The sequence below is a fragment of the Balearica regulorum genome, chromosome W (assembly GCF_011004875.1).
Source record: "Balearica regulorum gibbericeps isolate bBalReg1 chromosome W, bBalReg1.pri, whole genome shotgun sequence".
Classification (NCBI taxonomy): Eukaryota; Metazoa; Chordata; class Aves; order Gruiformes; family Gruidae; genus Balearica; species Balearica regulorum.
The window spans coordinates 5,299,432-5,319,774 of NC_046219.1; the positions used below are offsets into that span (position 1 = coordinate 5,299,432).

The 20,343-nt window shown below is 42.9% G+C and overlaps 1 protein-coding gene across 2 annotated transcripts in view; it reads left to right on the forward strand.

Annotated features, from left to right (window-relative positions):
• Positions 1-20,343, forward strand: part of LOC142599164 (nuclear cap-binding protein subunit 1-like) — a 58,968-nt gene that overhangs the window by 32,987 nt on the left and 5,638 nt on the right. For both annotated transcript variants that reach the window (XM_075738926.1, XM_075738927.1), the window contains 7 exons: positions 413-516; positions 1,907-2,029; positions 3,277-3,379; positions 6,189-6,282; positions 9,489-9,592; positions 10,332-10,446; positions 19,937-20,080. In XM_075738926.1, coding sequence (XP_075595041.1) covers positions 413-516; positions 1,907-2,029; positions 3,277-3,379; positions 6,189-6,282; positions 9,489-9,592; positions 10,332-10,446; positions 19,937-20,080 — 787 coding nt within the window. The remainder of the gene's footprint in view (positions 1-412; positions 517-1,906; positions 2,030-3,276; positions 3,380-6,188; positions 6,283-9,488; positions 9,593-10,331; positions 10,447-19,936; positions 20,081-20,343) is intronic.

Consider the following 20,343-nt stretch of genomic DNA (forward strand, 5'->3'; position numbering starts at 1 on the left):
TGTGCTGCAAGCAGATTTCATTTTGTCTGTGGCTCCTTTTGATTTAGTAGAGGAATTCAGTGTAAGGTGAGTAAAATGGAAGGTAAAATGAAGCCATTTGATTTAAGCTTTTTTTTTTTCTTTTTCCTCTTCCTCCCCTGCTTTTAATACTGGTATTTTACCATTTGTACCTACAGCATCTTAGACTTGTGTGAGGATGAAATTCTAGTATTAAGCATCTACTAGAAAGTTTTGATTAAGTTAGCTCTTGCTATCTGTCAGGAACTACCATTGCATTGAGTAAACATTTTTATTTTTATTTTTTTGCACAGTTCAAATTAAAAAATAGGAAAAATACTTTAAATCAGTGAGTTGTCAGCCCTGATGATGGTATGCCATTATAATTCTACTGCTGTGAAACTTGCTTTTATAGGCTTTCCTACCATCAGCGAATAATAGACATTGTTCCTCCAAGCTTTTCTGTCCTCAGTCCTGCAAACCCAGTGTGTATTTACAAATATGGAGATGAAAGCAATAGTAAGTATTTAAGTTACTGAAACTTCAATTCCAAGCAAATTGTTTCAAAGCAAGGGAATGTCCTAGTTTGAGTGTCAAGTCACTTAACTTCATGAAGGAGAACTCAGCTGAAATAGAATCATAGAATCATAGAATGGTTTGGGTTGGAAGGGACCTCAAAGATCATCTAGTTCCAACCCCCCTGCCATGAGCAGATTGCCCAAAGCCCCATCCAACCTGGTCTTGAACACTTCCAGGGTGGGGGCCTCCACGACTTCTCTGGGCAACCTATTCCAGTGCCTCACCACCCTCACAGTAAAGAATTTCATTCTAACATCTAATCTAAATTTACCCTCTTTCAGTTTAAAACCACTACCCCTTGTCCTATCACTACATGCCCATGTAAACAGGCCCTCCCCATCTTTCTTGTAGGCCCCCTTCAGGTACTGGAAAGCTGCTATAAGGTCTCCCTGGAGCCTTCTCTTCTCCAGGCTGAATGATCCTAACTCTCTCAGCCTGTCCTCATAGGAGAGGTGCTCCAGCCCTCTGATCAGCTTCGTGGCCTCCCTCTGGACTTGCTTGAGCAGGTCTATGTCTTTCTTATGATGGGAGCCCCAGAGCTGGACACAGTGCTCCAGGTGGGGTCTCACCAGAGCAGAGTAGAGAGGCAGGATCACCTCCCTTGACCTGCTGCTGGTCATGCTGTTTTTGATACAGCCCAGGATATAAATATGCCGATATAAAAGGATATAAATATAATAAATATGCTTGATTTTGATCTAGTGCTATGTCTGGATCTTTCTAATCTAAACCTTTTTTTAAAAAATAAAAGAAAGTCTAGCTGTATGAAGTTAAATCATGCTGAGGTGACTGCAGTCTAGGTGTTACAGCATTGCTTTGGTTTGCCAGGAGTCTAAAAAAAAATTTCATTTATTTCCATTATTCAGGCAGAATACTGTGCAGAAATGAATGTAGCAAAAGATAATGTGGACTTGTTTTGGAATGAATGGGGCACAAACAAAATTTTAGTAAAATCTTTTATTGTTAATGATACAAGCAGAGAGGCAGCAAATCACGTGAAGGATCTGTCATTATTGAAGGCAGAGATAAGTGAGAAAATGCATGTAAGTATTGCATTTTCAAGAAGCTGATGGAAATTAGAATGGAGTTTTAATCAGGGGATATTCCCCTCTCAACTCTGAAGGTGCTAGAAAAGGGCTTGAATTTGTGAAGAATAGGAAACTCATCAATGAATTTTATGGAATAGTCATGTGGACAGTGGTATTGGGAGCAGCAAGTTTTGGGGGTAGCTGGGAAGTGTACATGCTTTTCTGAGAAACATGCTAATGTAAAAATATTCATTCCATCCTAGACTTGAAAAGGATTATATGAACTTTCTGTTTTCATTTAGGGTCTCTTCCTGGGTATACCGTAGCACTCTGTTTAACAATTGCAATTAAAAATAAGGCCAGTAACGATGAAATCTTCAACATTTTAAAAGATGTGCCTAATCCAAATAAGGATGACGATGATGGTAAGGACATCTGATATTAGGCATTGCAAGGTTGTCATTAGTTTTGCTTACATTTTGCTGTCCTGTACTTATGGTTTCTGCTGCTAATTGAATTGTATGCTTTCCTTTCTAATAGTTAGTTTCAGTTTAACAATAAATGGAAGTAACATACAATTTTCAGTGTTTCTTCTGTTCTTGTCATCTACAGAGACAGGTCTGTTATAGTTAATAGAAGCAACCTGACCCTTGATGTGAATTCTGCTAATTATCCACGGAAGTGGCATGAAGGATTTTTAACATTTTCCTTTGCCTTCAGCATTAGAGCTCATTTCATGGTGTCAGCTTTGTCCCGAAGATCCAGTGCCTTTGCCCTACGTAACAGCATGCCTCCTGTTGATATAGTCCCATAGCAGTTAAAGCTAGCACCTTGGCTATCTTAGCTTTCCCTAGATCTAAATGAAACTGGCTCAAGTTCTTTCCAGCTTTGCTGTTGGTCCAGCCACACCTAATGCTCCATTTCCAAAGCCAATGTGCTCTTGGGGTCTGAAAGGAGTGTGAGTTACAAGTTTGAGGAATGATCTTTAAAACATAGGGACAGTTTGGGTAATACTGCAATACTTGTAAGTGTTCTGTTATGCAGGCACAGAGCAGCAGCGAGCATTTTTTTGCTTGAGAGCCAGTATTGTTTTCCTTGTTTTGCTATAAAGACCACATAGTAATTGATGTTCCTTTTCTTACCCATTGTTGCCAGTAGGTCTACAGTAGCGTCCAGGGGATTCAGAATCATTCACCTCAAGTGTCCTACATCCCCTATGCACAATTGGTGCCCCCCTTTCCCAACCATTACAAATACCCAACCTCTGTATTATAATCTGCAACTTCCTCTCTTCTCATCCATTCCCCCTTTCCCATGATCTATGGCCTGCTTTGTCTCCAACCCAATGCAGACTTCTGCAGCATCTTCAGCTGTTGTTCTCTGCTTCTCTCCATCAGTGCTGTTAGATGCCACTAGCATAGCTGTCTCTTTGCTGCTATTTCTTGTTAACCTGGAACTATTTCTACATGTTTTCTCCATGACAGATGGAAGTTCCAAGATCTGCACCTTTTAGAAGATATTTACTAACTCCCTGTTCAGGCTTGCAAACTCCAGTTGCTGAAACTTAATTTATTGCTTTAATTCATTTTACAAAAATTATCTTTAAAGATTTTGGAGCAACTTAAAAACTCTACTTGAAGTACTTATTGTTTTAACTTTAAATAACTTGCAGATGAAGGATTCACCTTCAATCCTTTGAAAATAGAAGTTTTTGTACAGACTCTGCTCCATCTAGCTGCGAAGTCTTTCAGCCACTCCTTCAGTGCTCTGGCTAAGTAAGTGTGGTATGTGCGTTATTTTGGGGCTTACAGAACCATTTCATTCTGACAGTGAAGTACCTGATAAAATAACTCATCTACAGGCTTCAGTAACATTTTAGATGCTATGCAATGTGATGTGATAGTGTGTTTTGGGCAGAAGCAGTAGCACTACTAAAAGGAATGTAATGCGAAAACTAGGTTACATAGCTGAGTGGAGTTATTAACAAGACCATACAGATCTCAAGCATGTTGATTGCATTAGGGTGAGGGCTCTGTCTGCTTTAAGTCTCTTGCATGTATAAAGGTACATATCAATTTGGGATTTTCTTGTTGTCACATATGGGCATATCAGTGAGCATGACTGAGTACATCCTTGAATGACTGAGTACATCCTTGAATACCTGAGCATGACTGAGTACATCCTTGAATGTCTGTGATTCAGATCCTAATTCTACCAGTAGCCCTGTAGGGGTTCTAAAATAGAGACTGTTTGGTATTCAGTCACTACACAGAAGCAATTAGGTCTTTCCTGCAGTTTAATGTTGGCAGAAAGTGCGAGAGGAAATGTACATCTGTGCAGTGGAGAATGTTGTAAATGTCTGTTATTGAAATAAAAAACCAAAAATCTTTGTAGCTTTCTCAAATGCAAATGTTACTGAAACAGATGAAATAAATCCCCTTGTACCCTTTGTTGTAGCCTACAAAGATGTCCTTCAACCCAGCTCTCACCTTGCTTTTGTTACTAACAAAAGGTATTGGGTTGTGCTGTTGTGTTTTAAATCAATCAATAACATGCAGGTTAGTCAATTGGTTTAAGAAAACAAAACAAAAAAAAACAAATAGGGGGGAGATAATTTGTGTGGCAGTTCATCAACTCATTAAGTGTGTAGGTATTTCTGTATGTGACTCCTAATTATGAAAATTTAATCTACCTAAAATATAAAGAGAGTTAATAGGAAGTCTTAAGTAATCTTTCTAACAAGTGTGGTGTGTTATGATTCTTTCTGCATACTATTGCAAAGTCTTGAGAAACACCCACTGTTCCTAGCTAGTGTCCTGATTAGCTACTTACGAATCTATTACATCCTCTTAATAGTTTCTAAACAAAACAAACGAGGCACTCCGTCTATCCTTTCCTTTGAAAGAGGAAAGTTATTGCTCAAGCCATCCTTTCTCTGTTTTTGGTTTCATTTGCATTACTGAACATTATTTAGACTTACAAAGTCCATGAGACAAAGAACTGTTACCTGACTGGAAAAAAAGTTGGAGCTGAAAATAGTCACAGTGCAGCAGATAGCTTATTGCCTGTCATGGAGGTGCTTGCAAGTGCTTGGCTGCTTTGTGATGCTAACGAATTTTATGTTTAGAAGACCCCAAAGAATAATGGGAGAAGAGTACTGCTGCAGCTAGCTTTAAAATGTACTTACTGTAGTTTGCCCTGCTTTTTTTTCTCTCACATCAAGCTTTACCTGTTCTTCCTTAACTGTCCAACAGCACATTATGCTACTAGTATCTGAAGTGCTGGGAGAAGGCACCATAGAGTGGATCAGGTGGTTTTGTTTCTTTGCTGTGTATTCTGTATTCCAAAGACTGATGCATATTTAAATGTACAAAGCCATATAGGGTATGCATAGGGGGAACCTTTCCTAAACCCGTTTGGCTGACTCCATCTGCGAGTTCACAAGCATAATGTACTTTGGAGCATCACAGAGAAGGAACAGCTGGTAGATGAGTTAATTTTAAAATTAATCATTTGCTGAGTGTCCTGAGGAGCAAGTGATATTGCTTCATGTTGAGTGACTGCATACCTCCCATGACAGTATCATGTCTTCTACAGTGTGTTGCAACAACCAGTAGGACTCAAAATCAGTTAAGTTGGTGTTTGTTTTTTTTAAATAACAATAATTAAAAAAAACCCAACCTACAACTTCTTACATATACCTAAGCAATATAAAATTTATTCTAGAATATTTTTTTTGAGTGCATGCTCTTAAAGATGTTTTAACTTCTAGAGGGTTGACTGCAGCTGTTTAAGCAAAATGAGATGAAAATAACTTATTTTTGACACTGCATACTTGATGCTGTTAAACTGTCTCAGTATGAAAGAGGTGGTCATGGGTCTTACTGAATTATTTTTCTATTTATACAACTTTATATAATTTGCAAATGTAAAAGCTTTATTTTTGTCTGCACATGGAAGATTTATGATGACTGTTTATAACAAATGATGGTCACTAGCCCACAGTCAGTAACATAAGGAGCAGGACTGTATTCAGAGCTATAGTGGTTTCACTGCTGCATATCAACAGTGATATCCATAAGGTCAAAAGGAGCCATTTAAACTTTATAGCTACATTACATAAACTGGGCTGCGAATACTGACATAGGAGTAAGCTTAACGCTACTGAAGTAGATGCTCTCAGTGCTTTCCTCAGTAGAGGGGAGATTGAATAATGGTCTCTAGTTATGGAAACACTTATCAATAGGCAAAGTCCAAGGCGCAAAAAGCAGTAAATATCACTCTGCCTGCATATAGATAAGCACACCGAGCAACAGAGTTCTCTTCTGCATTTAAAAGCATGAGAACTGTAGCCTGGCTTTGAGGAGTAAGTTTGCCCCTGAGGCAGGGTTACATTGCTTTTAGGAGTTGTCTTTGCAACCTTTTAAACTCAGGACAGTTCTATTTGTCAGGGGGTAGCCTTTCCAGAATTGTTGCAGACTGGCCAAAAGAAAATGTTGGGACCATCTACACCACTTACTATGTGTATCCTGCTTCATTGTCCTGATCCTAACCCCTCCATTGACTACTTATATTTCTTTAAAGGTTTCACGAAGTCTTCAAAGTACTTGCTGAAAGTGATGAGGGGAAACTCCATATCCTGAGAGTTGTATACGAGGTTTGGAAGAATCATCCACAGGTAAGAGCATCAATGGCAGATATTTGTTGAAGTTTCCACTCACAGAAAGTCCTGGTAAAATATAAAGCATTACATTTTCCTTTGTTTACTTAAAAATGCTGTCGATTGTCTATTTGTATTTAAAAGAATTGAAGTTGTGTTTACTACCGTTAAGTGCCTTAAACTGGACATCAAATTTAGTCTCTATCAGTGAGACTTTCATGTTAAAAGTTCAGTGTAGAAGACTTTCAGCTTTGTGCTATGCTCTGGTTTACAAGAGAATAACTTAAAAACCAAACCAAACCCAACTCAACCCTGTTTTTCTTCCAAATTTCAATACTAAAACAGCGTTCTCATGCTTTATGCTGTCGTGGGTTGACCCTGACTGAGGGCCAGGTGCCCACCAGAGCCGCTCTATCACTCCCCTCTTTCATTAGACAGGGGAGAAAAGTACAACGAAAAAAAAAACTTACGGGTCGAGATAAGGACAGGGAGAGGTCATTCTCTAATTATCATCATGAGCAAAACAGACCGAACTTAGAGAGGGAATTCATCTTATTTATTACTAAGCAAAACAGAGTAGAGGAATGAGAAATAAAGCCAAATCTTAAAAACACCTCCCCCCACCCCTCCCATCTTCCCGGGCTCAACTTCACTCCCAGCTTCAACCTCCGCCCCCCGTCAGCGGCACAGGGGGACGGGGAGTGGGGGTTACGGTCAGTTCATCACACGGTGTTTCTGCCGCTTCTTCATCCTCAGGGGGAGGACTCCTCTCATCGTTCCCCTGCTCCAGCATGGGGTCCCTCTCACGGGAGACAGTCCTTCATGACCTTCTCCAACGTGAGTCTCTTCCACGGGGTGCAGACCTTCAGGAGCAGACTGCTCCAGTGTGGGTCCCCCACGGGGTCACAAGTCCTGCCAGCAAACCTGCTCTGGCCTGGGCTCCTCTCTCCACGGATCCACAGGTCCTGCCAGGAGCTTGCTCCAGCGCGGGCTTCCCACGGGGTCACAGCCTCCTTCAGGTGTCTCCACCTGCTCCGGCGTGGGGTCCTCCACGGGCTGCAGGTGGAATCTCTACACCCCCTCATCCTCCCTCCATGGGCTGCAGGGGGACAGCCTGCTTCACCATGGTCTTCACCAGGGGCTGCAGGGGACTCTTGCTCTGGCGCCTGGAGCACCTCCTCCCCCTCCTTCTGCACTGACCTTGGTGTCTGCAGATGTTCTTACATCTTCTCACTCCTCTCTCTGGCTGCAAAAGCGCTCTCTAACTGTTGTTTTTCTCTTTCTTAAATATGTTATCGCAGAGGCGCTGATTGGCTTGGCCTTGGCCAGCGGCGGGTCTGTCTTGGAGCCAGCTGGCATTGGCTCTATCAGACACAGGGGAAGCTTCTAGCAGCTTCTCACAGAAGCCACCCCTGTAGCCCCCCTGCTACCAAAACCTTGCCACGCAAAACCAACACAAAGATGTAGATCTTGTAACATAGAAGTAGGCTGAAGAGAGAACCTGGTTAGTAGGTTAGGCAAAAAGAGGGGACCTGGTTATTTAGCACTTGTGTGTTTTTTCACTAGCAATCACAATGAGCCACAAAGACCAGGTTGGAATCATTGTTATGCACAGACAGAGCAAGTAAATCTGCTCTCAACCAACATTCAGAACAGATTTGTCTGTGACACTATGATGGTTAAAGTTCATTCCTGAGTCTGATGGAATAATGTGCTGAAAGAACTATGAAAAATACATCAATTGTTTAAAACATGCAATTTCTTCATAGTAGTTGTTGTTTCCCCATGTTGTCATTGTTTTATAAATGGAGATCAGTAAGAAACTTGTGTTTAATTTTTCTGCATTAGTTATTTGGTTATTTCTCCCTGGTGTGTTTGTAATATATGATATTATGTCTGGAAGTGATTGGTGTCTCAGTTGCATGAGCCAGACTTCCAAAAGTAAGTAATCTCATTGAGATCACCCTTGCATCTGCTACTGGGCCTCAGGCCCATTTTCTAGGGTTACTTAAAAGATTACTTTTAATATTCTTAAAAATCAAGTTCTGAAAGAGAGGTAAGATATTGTAAAATAGCTTCTTAAATAAAAGGATCAAAAAAAAAATCACGAGATTAAATATATATACACACATTCCTAGCTGAAATATCAACCTTTAAAATATGGATGGTCACAGCCTCAACTATTTTCTGGGGGCACAAAGGCTTTGATGTCATAAAGGGAAACTTTAACATCAAGATTGAATACTTTCACAAATTCCTATGTCTGTGTTACATGAAGGCTCAAACTAGGTAATCTGGATAATGCCAGGAAGAATTTCTTAAGACAAATGCACACAGGAAGCAATCTTGGAAATTGAAAAATGAGTCATGAGTTCTCTGATTCATTCCATTAATTTAGTTTTCTACCTTAACTTGAGCTTTGTTACACTTCCCTATTTGAGAATGGATGATTATGAGAATAAATATGTTGCAGGTTGAGTTTCTTGGGTATTGCAGTATGGAGTACATGAATAATTAAGATGGGCCCTTTCTTCTGAATGGCACAAAGCTGTTCTAATCACAAGATAGTTTTTGTAGCTACTTGCTTGATTTTCCCACAGGCCTCATCAAGGTAGGGTCCTGTAGTAAATACTTATATACAATGCTGGTTTCATTCTAAAATGAAGAGGTCCTGCAGGAAGGAGCATATGATTGTGGTTGGGGACTGTTGCAGTCCAAGGAGATTAGGCTAGCAGTTGCTGTTACCTTATGGTTATGTAACAGAAACATGTCTTCTGGTTGGATACTCCAGTGTTGACTATTGGGACTTGCTTCTCTGGTGCCTTGTCTCAAAATTCAGTTCTTGTATTTTTGCTCTTGGGAATAGCAGAAGTACTCACTTGAATGAAAACTGAAGTCATCACTCTCATGAGGAGTAAAGGCAACTTGTTAAAATGTGAATGCATATTTGGCATGATTGATACAGCTTCCCTAGTCTGAGCATTTTTAGGTTCAGCAAATGCTTTAAGCAGTACTAGCTTCCTAAAATGTTTGAAATCACCCATTAGTTTGACTAACATATTTGCAAAGTTGCTTAAAACCAAACTTGACTCTAATAGCTTTTCATACAACCCAGCACTGGTTGTACCTTAGCCCACAGTAATTTCACAGACTCCATGTTGCAACAGGTAAACTGGACTGTTTCTTGTGGTAGGAATGACCATCTTGTCTTTCCCAAAATGTAGATGATTGCCGTTCTTGTGGATAAGATGATTCGAACACAGATTGTTGATTGTGCTGCAGTAGCAAACTGGATCTTCTCTTCAGAACTTGCACATGATTTTACTAGGTAACAAGTGTGGAATTTCTGTCTTCAGTTGTTTTTTATCTGACTTTTTATTTTAAATGGTTAGAATCCGTTTTTTAACTTAAAATAATTGTAGTTTTTACTTTCATTATTTTGCTTTAAACTCTATGTAAAATTGTGTTGCTTCCCTAAAACACAAGCTTTAGTATTTTCCTCTGAGCTACAGTGTGCATTTCTATGTCCTGCAAAAAGCTATGCTAGCAAGATTCATGCAAGTAGCCTGTAAGTTTGCCAAAGTGGAAGGAGAAGCTCTAGGACCATTTCTGGACAAGAACCATTAACCCTGTTGTATAGCTGCTAGCCTGGTGGAGTCTTGGCTAGCACCTAGGTCATGTATCATGCATCACCCTCAGATATATTATTTACTGAGAGTGGGGAAAAATGTTTAGACCTGGCAGTTTGATGTTAGTAATGTTGCAGAATGATTCTGAAATAAAGCACTGGTTTGGTAATTCAGTGCAAAGTACAGGTAAGAAGTGAGTGATATGCTTCCTTAATATTGAATGTTTGCTCACTCCAGTAGATGTCCTAGGTAATAATGATGAAATGCTGTAAATTTGTGCGTTTCTCTGTTTATTAATTTAACTTACTCTGTAGCAATAGAAAGTTGCCCTGTTTCTGATGGTTTGAATAAGAAATGTTGAGAGTTATAGCAGACCTGTGCATTTTCTGTCTTGGAACAGCGTGCAATTTACTGGTTTGGGTTCTGCATCTTTCCTAGGTTCTATGTCTGGGAAATCTTACATTCCACAATTCGTAAAATGAACAAGCATGTACTGAAGATTCACAAAGAACTGGAGGAGACTAAGGCAAGATTGGCGAGACAGCACAAAAGAGTAATTTGTTTATTTTTTTTAATACATATATTTGACACTAAGTAACCTGCAGACTGTCACGTTTCAGACTGACACACAATTGGTTCTTGGAGGGGCTGAATAAAAATACTGTCAGGAGGCATATCTACACATGTTGCCATCTCTAGTACTAGGACACTAAATTTGACACATTTTTCGTATGCCTTTCTAAAGGCCGTTGTGGGTTAGATGAGTGGACAGTGAGGTGGATTGAGAACAGGCTGAATGACAGAGCTCAGAGGGTTGTGATAAGCAGTGCAGAGTCTAGTTGGAGGCCTGTAGCTAGTGGTGTGCCCCAGGGGTCAGTATTGGGTCCAGTCTTGTTCAACATATTCATCAATGACCTGGATGAGGGGACAGAGCGTACCCTCAGCAAATTCGCTGATGATACTAAACTGGGAGGAGTGGCCGACACACTGGAAGGCTGTGCTGCCATTCAGCAAGACCTGCACAGGCTAGAGAGCTGGGTGGAGAGGAACCAAATGAAATTCAGCAAGGTCAAGTGTAGGGTCCTGCACCTAGGGAGGAATAACCCCAAGCACCAGTACAGGTTAGGGGTTGACCTGCTGGAAAGCAGCACTGTGGAGAAGGACCTGGGAGTCCTGGTGGACAACAAGTTAAGCATGAGCCAGCAGCGTGCCCTCATGGCCAAGAAGGCCTGGGGTGCATTAAGAAGAATGTGGCCAGCAGGTCGAGGGAGGTTATCCTCCCCCTCTACTCTGCCCTGGTGAGGCCCCATCTGGAATATTGTGTCCAGTTCTGGGCTCCCCAGTTCAAGAAAGAGAGGGAACTACTGGAGACAGTCCAGCGGAGGGCTACAAAGATGATTATGGGGACTGGAGCATCTCTCTTATGAGGAAAGGCTGAGAGAGCTGGGTCTGTTTAGCCTGGAGAAGAAAAGACTGAGAGGGGATCTCATCAATGCTTATAAATATCTAAAGGGTGGATGTCTAGAGGAAGGGGCCAGACTCTTCTCAATGGTGCCCAGCGACAGGACAAGGGGCAATGGGCACAAACTGGAACACAGGAAGTTCCATCTCAATGAGGAAAAACTTCTTTACTCTGAGGGTGACAGGGCACTGGAACAGGTTGCCCAGAGAGGTTGTGGAGTCTCCTTCTCTGGAGATATTCAAAACCCGCCTGGACATGATCTTGTTCAGCCTGCTCTAGGTGATCCTGCTTTAGCAGGGGGTTTGGACTAGATGATCTCCAGAGGTCCCTTCCAACCCCTACCATTCTGTGATTCTGTGATCCCCAACAAGCCCCTCCTTGTTGGTCAGTAGGAAGTCCAACAGAGCACTTCTCCTCATTGGCTCCACTATCACTTGGGTGAGGAAGTTGTTGTCGATGCACTCCAGGAACCTCTTTGATTGCTTATGCCCTGCTGTCTCATCCCTTCAGCAGATATCAGGGTGGTTGAAGTCCCCCGTGAGGACCAGGGCCTATAAACGCGAGGCTGCTCCTATCTGTCTGTAGAGGGCCTCATCCACTTGTTCTTCCTGGTTGGGTGGCTTATAGCAAACACCCACTACAATGCCACCCTTACCCATCTTCTCTTCAATCCTTACCCATAAGCTCTCAGTCAGCTCTTTGGCCATCCCCAGGTAGGGCTTCATGCATTTCAGCTGTTCTCTCACATCAAGGGCAGCTCCCCCTCACAGAGAGTACCCAGCCACAGTCTTACTGAAAGTATTACTGCATGGACTTTCAAATGTCTCTGTATGTTCTTGCATATGGCTCCTTTGATCAGATACCCTTAAAGGACCAGACACTCTCCTTCTACATACCCTTACAATGAAGTGGTCAAGGAACTTTATTCTGCACACACCATCAGTGAAATGAGTATATTTCTACTAAAAATGTATCAAGGTTCTAGTGTTACAAAAGTTAATGCTAACAGAAATGTATAAAAACTTGACAAATACTGTGGATCAGGGGTTATGCTTTAGGCAGTAAGCAGTTTAGCTAGGGTATATATACATGAGATGCAGTCCCATAGTTTACTTCAGTGTAGACACACTCAAATTATTAGCAAGTGGAAGAAGCTGTTCATGAAGGTAAGGGACAGTTATCCTTGGAGATACTGAAAATTTCACTGGACAAGGCCCTGAAAAACCTGATCTGATTGGACCTGCTTTGAGCAAGAATCTCCATCAGTGGAGATATTCAAAACCCAATTGGACAATGTTCTGAGCAACCTGCTCTGGTTGACCCGGCTGGGTGGTGGTGGTGGTGATGGACTAGATGATCTCAAGAGATTCCTTCCAACCTCAGTGATTCTGTGATACCGTGTGATTCTGAGCAGTGTGTTAGACCGGAGACCTCTAGATATCCCTTCCAACCTACATTATTCTATGATCATTCAGCTCCACCCATGACTCCTTCAACGACCTCCCTCCAGTGCTGTTTTGTTCTTAAGAATATCGACTAAAGGGTCCTCTGCGAGTCATCTGTCTTAATCTTCAATTGCTCCAGTCTGTGCTGACAGAACAGAGATCTCTCAGGCACAAAGAGTTGCTGCAGAATCTCACCGTGTTGTTCAGGTGGAGTGAGAAAGTCTTTTCTGATGCTTTGCACCTGACAAAGCCAAAGTACTGTATGATCATGCCTCTCTGCTGGCCAGAGGTTTCAGCACCATCTTTGTCCATCACCATCTTGAAACTGTTGTCACTGTGTTCTTCTTCAGCATCAAGGATAGAGACACTGAGCTCGTCACTGAGCAGTCTCATCAGTAAGAGCCACTGTAAAATGCATTGTTGCCTGAGGTGTTACGCTCCTTTTTAGTACCTGACTTTCCTGGCACCATCACCTTGGCACTAGGAAATGGGACTGGGGCTCTCCATATTCCCTGTCAGACACTCTGTTGGGAAAAGGCTGCAGCAAAACCCTTTCTGTCCCTGGCATGCATGCCTCCTTGTTGGCTCTAAGCCTTCCATTCTGTGATTAGAGGGCTGGTGCCCTCTGCCATTTCACATTAGCTTGAGCAACCTTTCTCACTTGCATGAATGAGAAGGAACTCATTCCCAGGGAACTACAGGCCAATCAGTCTCACCTCTGTGCCTGGCAAGATCATGGAGCAGATCCTCCTGGAGACTATGCTCAGGCACATGGAAAATAAGGTGGTGATTGGTGACAACCAACATGGCTTCACTAAGGGCAAATTGTGCCTGACAAACTTGGTGGCATTCTATGATGGGGTGTCGCATAAAAGGGTACAAGTCTGATGCGTGGCTGAGGGAGGCCCTCGGCCTAGATATGTCAGTATAGATATGGCTGGCACCACATTGTGCAGCTAGTAGGACTGCCCTAAGCTCCCCTACTTGCACACTTCCTCTGCCTGTTTTGCTTAACTTTTCCCCCGTGGCCACTTCCAGTGCCACGGCCTTATAATTCCACTCATTGTTTTGCCTGTAAGATGATGCATCAGTGAATCATACCCCTTTAAGGTCACTGCTTTCCTTCAGAGGAGGTGCCTCCTGAATTGGAGATGGTTTGCTTGGTGGGGTTTGGAATAACAATGTGCTGTCTATATCTTTCTGCAATTTAGATACTTTAATGCTGCCTTCCATAATAGGCATGATGTCATTGATACTTTCCAGGTAGGCGTACCATTTACGGACTGTAGGCTTCTGGGCAATGCCTGCAGGTGGTGCTGTACCCTTCCGAACTATATCCAGAAGACGGAAAGGTCCCCGAATGATCACACTCTGTCCTTTTCTTATCTGTTCCACTTGTTGCACTGCTCGCACTAAGGCTAGCAAGCCTTTTTCAAGGTCTGAATATCTCCTCTTGGTGTGATTGAAAGAGTGGGAGCTAAACTCTAGCGGTCTCTCTGGCCCTTCTGGTCCCTTTTGCCATAGGTTACATTGGGAACCATGTTCACTGAATCCCCACTCTACGTGGATAGGGTCAGTTGGGTGTAAGGGGCCTAGCTGTTGAAATAGCCTCAGTTCTCTTATTAACAATTCTAACGCAGTCTCGTGCTGTTTAGTCCATTCCCGTGATTTACCTTTTCTGAGCAGATTGTATAAGGGACGGGCAATAATAGAAAAAACAGGGATATGTTTGCGCCAATAGCCTAAGGTTCCCAGAGCTTGCTGTAACTCCTTTATGCTAGATGGATTCTGCCCATGCTTTGTTTTTTCCAGGGTGTCGGGGGGAATAGAGGCGGCTCCTTTAATCCACCAAACTCCCAGGAACTTAACCTCCTGGGCAGGTCCCTGACACTTGGATGGGGGAATGTCTAGTCCCAAAGGTATCAATTTTTCTTGTATACCTTCCATGGTATGCCCGACTTCCTCTGAGTTTTCTCCTCCTATCAGTATGTCATCAATATATTGATATATCGTGACACCCTGTGGGCTGGGAATTTCTGCTAAAACCTTCGCCAAAGCATTGTGAGCAATGGTGGGGGAGTGTTTATATCCCTGAGGCAGCCTATTAAAGGTGTACTGTACCCCTTTCCAGGTAAAAGCGAATTGGGCCTTATAGTGTTCCTGGAGTGGGATCATAAAGAACATATCTTTGACATCTAAAGTTGCCATCCATGGGTGCGATGCTCCCTGAATTTGGGTTACTAATTCTGCAATGTTTGGTACGGCTGCTGTTAAAGGTGCAGTATTGGCATTCAATCGCCTATAATCAATTGTAAGCCGCCACTGTCCATTTGGCTTTTTTACTGGCCAGACAGGAGAATTATAGGGGGAGTGTGTGCGAGTGATAATACCTCTTTTTTCTAAGTCTGTTACCACCCCGTCAGTGCCCGAATGTGTGGCTGCTGGCAGAGGGTACTGCCTTACATTAGTAATTCTCGATGGGTGTATAGACATCTCTAGCAAGTTTATAGCTTTAGTTTCGTCCTCTTCAAGCCATGCTATTTCTCTGTCACCTCGTCCAGCGAAACTCCAGACTGACCCATCAGGGAGTTTCCACACTCTGCCATACAACACATCAAATCCCAATATGTTGGTGTTTGCAGCACCGACCAGTACTTCAGTGCGGGTCAATTTGCTCTCGCCTGAGAAGCCACAAGGCAATTTTTGCTGTGGGGCATTCCTTTACGATCCCATCAATCCCTGTAAATTTTACCTTACGGCAACCAGGTTTTATATCTAGGCATTCCGTGGTCTCCTTGGTGATTACTGACATTTGAGCACCCGTATCAATGAGGAAATATGTAAAAATTCTCCTTGGTCCTACTGGAATGACAGGTTCGTGATGTTTATCAAAGAGCCATTGTATAGTTAGCACTTGCCGGGCAGGGTGGCTCACTGTCCTCCCCGGGGATGCAAGTTTTTTGTTGGAGTATCTACTAAATCAGTTAGGTCCTACTGCTGGGCTGAGGGCATGGATCTAACAGGAATTGATTTATTTCCTGCCATCTGACTTCCCCCCACTGAATCAATTCTTTGGCTTAGTGATTTTACCAGAGCTCGGAGGTCAGTGGTGGGCGTGCCATATAGCAACTGTCATGGCACTCCCATCGCCAAGGCTCTGCACCACAGATCGTTACGTTCCTTATCAAACTTTGGTTTGAACTCTGGTTTAAGCTTAGTGGTGTGGACTTGACGAACTTGTCGAGGGGGTGGTTCTGGCAGTTTCCCAGTGGTCGGTCCAATCCAACCCATGCGGTATCCATAATTCACTATCTCTTGCACAAATTTGCTCCAGGTGGGATACGGCTGATCCCTATAGTTGGATCTCCCTGCTCAGGGTGCACGGTAAGGTACAGCATTAGCCTCCCCGGTCGCTCTGATCCTATCCTGGACATTAGCTACATATGTCTTTAGGCTGTCCAGGAGGCCACGGATGAGGGGAGTTAACCTTGCTGGGTCAATAGGGGCTAGCATTGGGGATCTCCTTAACACATCCCTCTCATACATTGCTTGGCTGTGTCTGTACAAAAGGCAGCCTGCATACAAGTCAGAGAATCCTGATGTTTTGATAACAAGGGGATCTCCTCTTTCTTGCGGGTCTATGCCGCCAGCCCAATAGGCAGCCTGCATTGTTAATGAGTAATTACAATTGCCTAGTGTAGTGGTTAAAAACACTCCAGGGCCCCAATAGCCTCCTGCTTCTTCCTCGCTTAGTAGAATTCTGTTCTCCCCTGTAAGGGAGACTCACCACACATATTCTGTCTCAGACTCCTCCAGATTCCTGGAATACTTTTCCTGCAACTTTGCTAATTCAGCAGGAGACCAGTGAACAGTGCGTACAGTAATATGAACATTGTCACCCCCCTCATTTGTGGTTTCGGTTTTGATCAATGGTTGTATAGGCACAGGTTCTGGGGTAAGATCAAAATCTTCCACCGGTTCATCATTATCGTTATCATACCAGATGTCTCCATCCCATGTCTTGGGATCTGCACAGTGTATTAATTTGCAGATTTGTTTAGCCGAGACCGAGGATGGCATTTGATTTAGTAATAGATTTAATTTTTCCTGCAGTTGTTTTTCTCGTCTTTCCCCTGAGGCTAATAGCATTTTAAGTTCCCTATTTTCTGTTTTTAAGCTTTGGTTTTCAATCATGAGGGCATCTACTCATGTCCCCAATTTCTCACCTTTTTCCTTTTCAAAGGTTAATGATGTTTTCAATACTTCATTTTCTGATTTCAGAGAGGCATATTCTACATCTGCAACTCGTTCGGGGGGAGGGGACTTTTTAATTTCCTTTAGCACACAAGATAAGCCCCCAACACAGCACAAACAATTCCTTTGCCTTTACCTTTTTTAATCTTTTGCTCACTTCTACACTGTTCTAGCCTCTCTACCACTTTGTCCTCATCTTTCCAAAATTTTTGGGCCCATTCTATTCCTGCTTGGGATGGTGCACACTTATATTTTTGCAGCAGTTTATCCATGGCAATCCTGTCCGTGATGCCAATTTTACTGTCGCGTGAAAGGGTACAAGTCTGATGTGTGGCTGAGGGAGGCCCTCCCGTTGAGTCACGAGATTCAGAAAGGACCCCCTTGCTTTCTAAACTCCTTCTCAGAGAGGAGCCTAGGTGCGGCTAGGTCCAGTCTTAGTCCCAGACTTGGTCAATGGTTTATGTCTAAAGGGTTATGTGTACTTATCAGAGTCAACGTTTGCCTGTCAGAGCCCTCTCAAGGACTTTCACTGAGACAGTTTTGCAAAGTTGAAAAAGATAGGTAATTTATTGAGGCGACAGATATAAAAAGTTTGGAATTGCCATTGATAAATAAACTTACTGCAAAAATCAAGCTCAATAGTTCAGCGCTTTTGTTAATGACAGTTTTTCCCGGGGTAACATCCGACATAATCGGAGGCGCAAGTCTTACCAAAGAGGCGTCCCTGCTTGGGGAGGAGAGAGGTCCAGGCCAGTCGACCCGTCCGGATAGTTGGAGTTCTCGTCCTCAAAATGGAGGATTCTAAATGCCAGATTTATACTTTTGGTGAGGTGGGACTAAGTCAGGTATTGTGTGTCGATTGGCCCTTAACAAGACTTGTGGTGTTGATCAAGGGAGGAGTAGTGGAGAACAAAGGCGTTCAGTATAGAGGGGCGGTGGTCTGTTTAGCTTTACCGAAGTAACATTGGGCTGTGAAGCCACCCACTCACCCCAGGCGTCACTCAGTTGATTCAGGTAGTAGACCGTCAGGCGCCACATCTGTCAAGATGAGCAACTTGCTCATCCCTTGCCTTTGTTCAGTGTTTGTTCTAGTGCTTATCAGTACAAGATAAGCACGTTGCTCAATCTGCGCTCTCGCTCAAGTCGGACCCCGCTACTTTCTGCCGACTCACAGTGACCCCATATTCAGCACCAACATGCCTGGACAAATTCGATGTCCCGCACGAGGTTACAGCGTTGGTGGATAAGGGAAGAGTGACTGACGTCATCTACCTGAACTTGTGCAAAGCATTTGACGCTGTCCCCCATGACATCCTTGTCTCTAAATTGGAGAGACATGGATTTGATGGATGGACCACTCATTGGATAAGAAATTGGCTGGACGGTCACACTCAAAGAGTTGTGGTCAACGGCTCGATGTCTACACTCACAGAGGACATTCAAAAACCAGCATTAAACAATGCATTAAAAAATCTGGAGGGGAAAATATTAAAGCACTTGACTGGAAAGATTTCTGGAGTTTATTCACTGTGGGGAATATTTTAGCCATTAAATCATTTTGGTTTATATCTATAATTTTTATGCATCTCATTTTCCTCCTTGCTTGTTTCTCTGGATGTTAATGGACCTGAGAACTAACAGCACCTTACACAAGCACTGGACAACTGAAAAAGGTTCGGACTGCTCTCTGCATGCCAGCCTTTGTTAATACCATTCAGCTACTCCTCTGCTGTCAGTGCTGGCTGGACTCCAGTAGCCGGGGGTAGATGTCTCCCTGGTATGATTCAGACTGCAAACAAATAGGAAATCCAGAGTCACATCAGACACTAGTTACAGTTAGGTTTGGCACGGTGCTTAGGAGCATGGCAGAGGAAGTAATTTTTATTTGTTTTTAATCTTGGTTTGAGATGTGCACCACAAACGTTTACCAGCACTGACACAAAATTTTCTCACCTGCCCTGAGCTTCCCTCTTCCTGATCTAAATCATTGCTTGGAAGAAAGGAATTTTGAAGGTCTATTTTAATTCATTTCAGTAAGGCTTTTACATATCCAGACAACATATTGGGAGATGGGTAACATGACCCTTGGTAACACAATGGATACAAAGGGTTGGCACAAGCCACAAATCATCAGCCAGTCTGAGATCAATTGGTTCAAGGAATAATGTTTGAGGAACACAGGCTGTGCAGCCTCCTCACTTCTTACCGTAACTCTTCCAGTGGGCAACACAGCTCTTCCAAGACAGCATACCTCCTGCAGAACAGAGGGCCTTCTGTCCTGGTGTCAGAGAGAGGTCCCAGGCACTCCCTGCAGCTTGGGACTTGGAGAGGTGCTTTTACCATCTGAAGCTCTGTCTGTGTCGAAGCCTCTGCTCTGGCAGGGACAGCTGCTCCAACAACTGCTGGGGAATCTTCCCTGTAGCATGTTACCACCACACCTGAGACTGTTACACTGGTACAAATTCAGCTGAGGCACTTTTCTGCACAAACTACTGTGTATGTTGGCTGTGTCCGTTAGCTGCCCTCTGGGAACTGCCATCTAGGCCTCTCCTGAGCAGCAACTAAAAGGATGCTTGACCCTCCCTAATCATGGTTCTTCTGTTTGGTTTGTTTGTTTCCAGGCCTTTTCCATCCTGGCATTGTCTCAAGTTGATTCAGCTTAATCTTCTCATTCTCCCTCCTTCCAAATTTCCTTTTTTAATTGTATTTATAAAGTAAGCAGCGCTCAACATATAGCACTTGAAAGGCTACAGAGCAGCTTCAGTTGTGCTGCAGACTTTGTGTTTGGTCAGTCAAGAGGCCTGTTTATCATTCCAATGGATACTAGCAGAATACACAGGTAGTCACATCTCCAGTTAGTTGTGTTTCATTTTTACTTACAGCGAGAAAGTGATGAAGATGACGACGATGATGACCGAAGTAGTGATAGGGAAGATGGACCTTTAGAAGAGCAAATAGAACGCTTGCAGGAGAGAGTAGAATCAGCCCAGAGTGAACAGAAGAATCTCTTCCTTGTTATATTCCAGGTAATGATGAGTGATATCTTTGCAGCATCATTTGTATCTTAATCATTTTCTTGGGGTGAATACATGGGAAGGGCTTATTCTGGATAAGAAACAAAGAACTGCCTAACTCCCCTAAACAAGAATTGTTTCAACATCAAGAGCCTGGGAAAACAAGTTCTTTTGATAGCATGCAATTTCCTGAATAAACAAAAGGTATTTTGAATATAAGTAGTTACTCTACTTATTGTCTCCTAAGTGAAATATTCATTCTGACATTGCTGTTC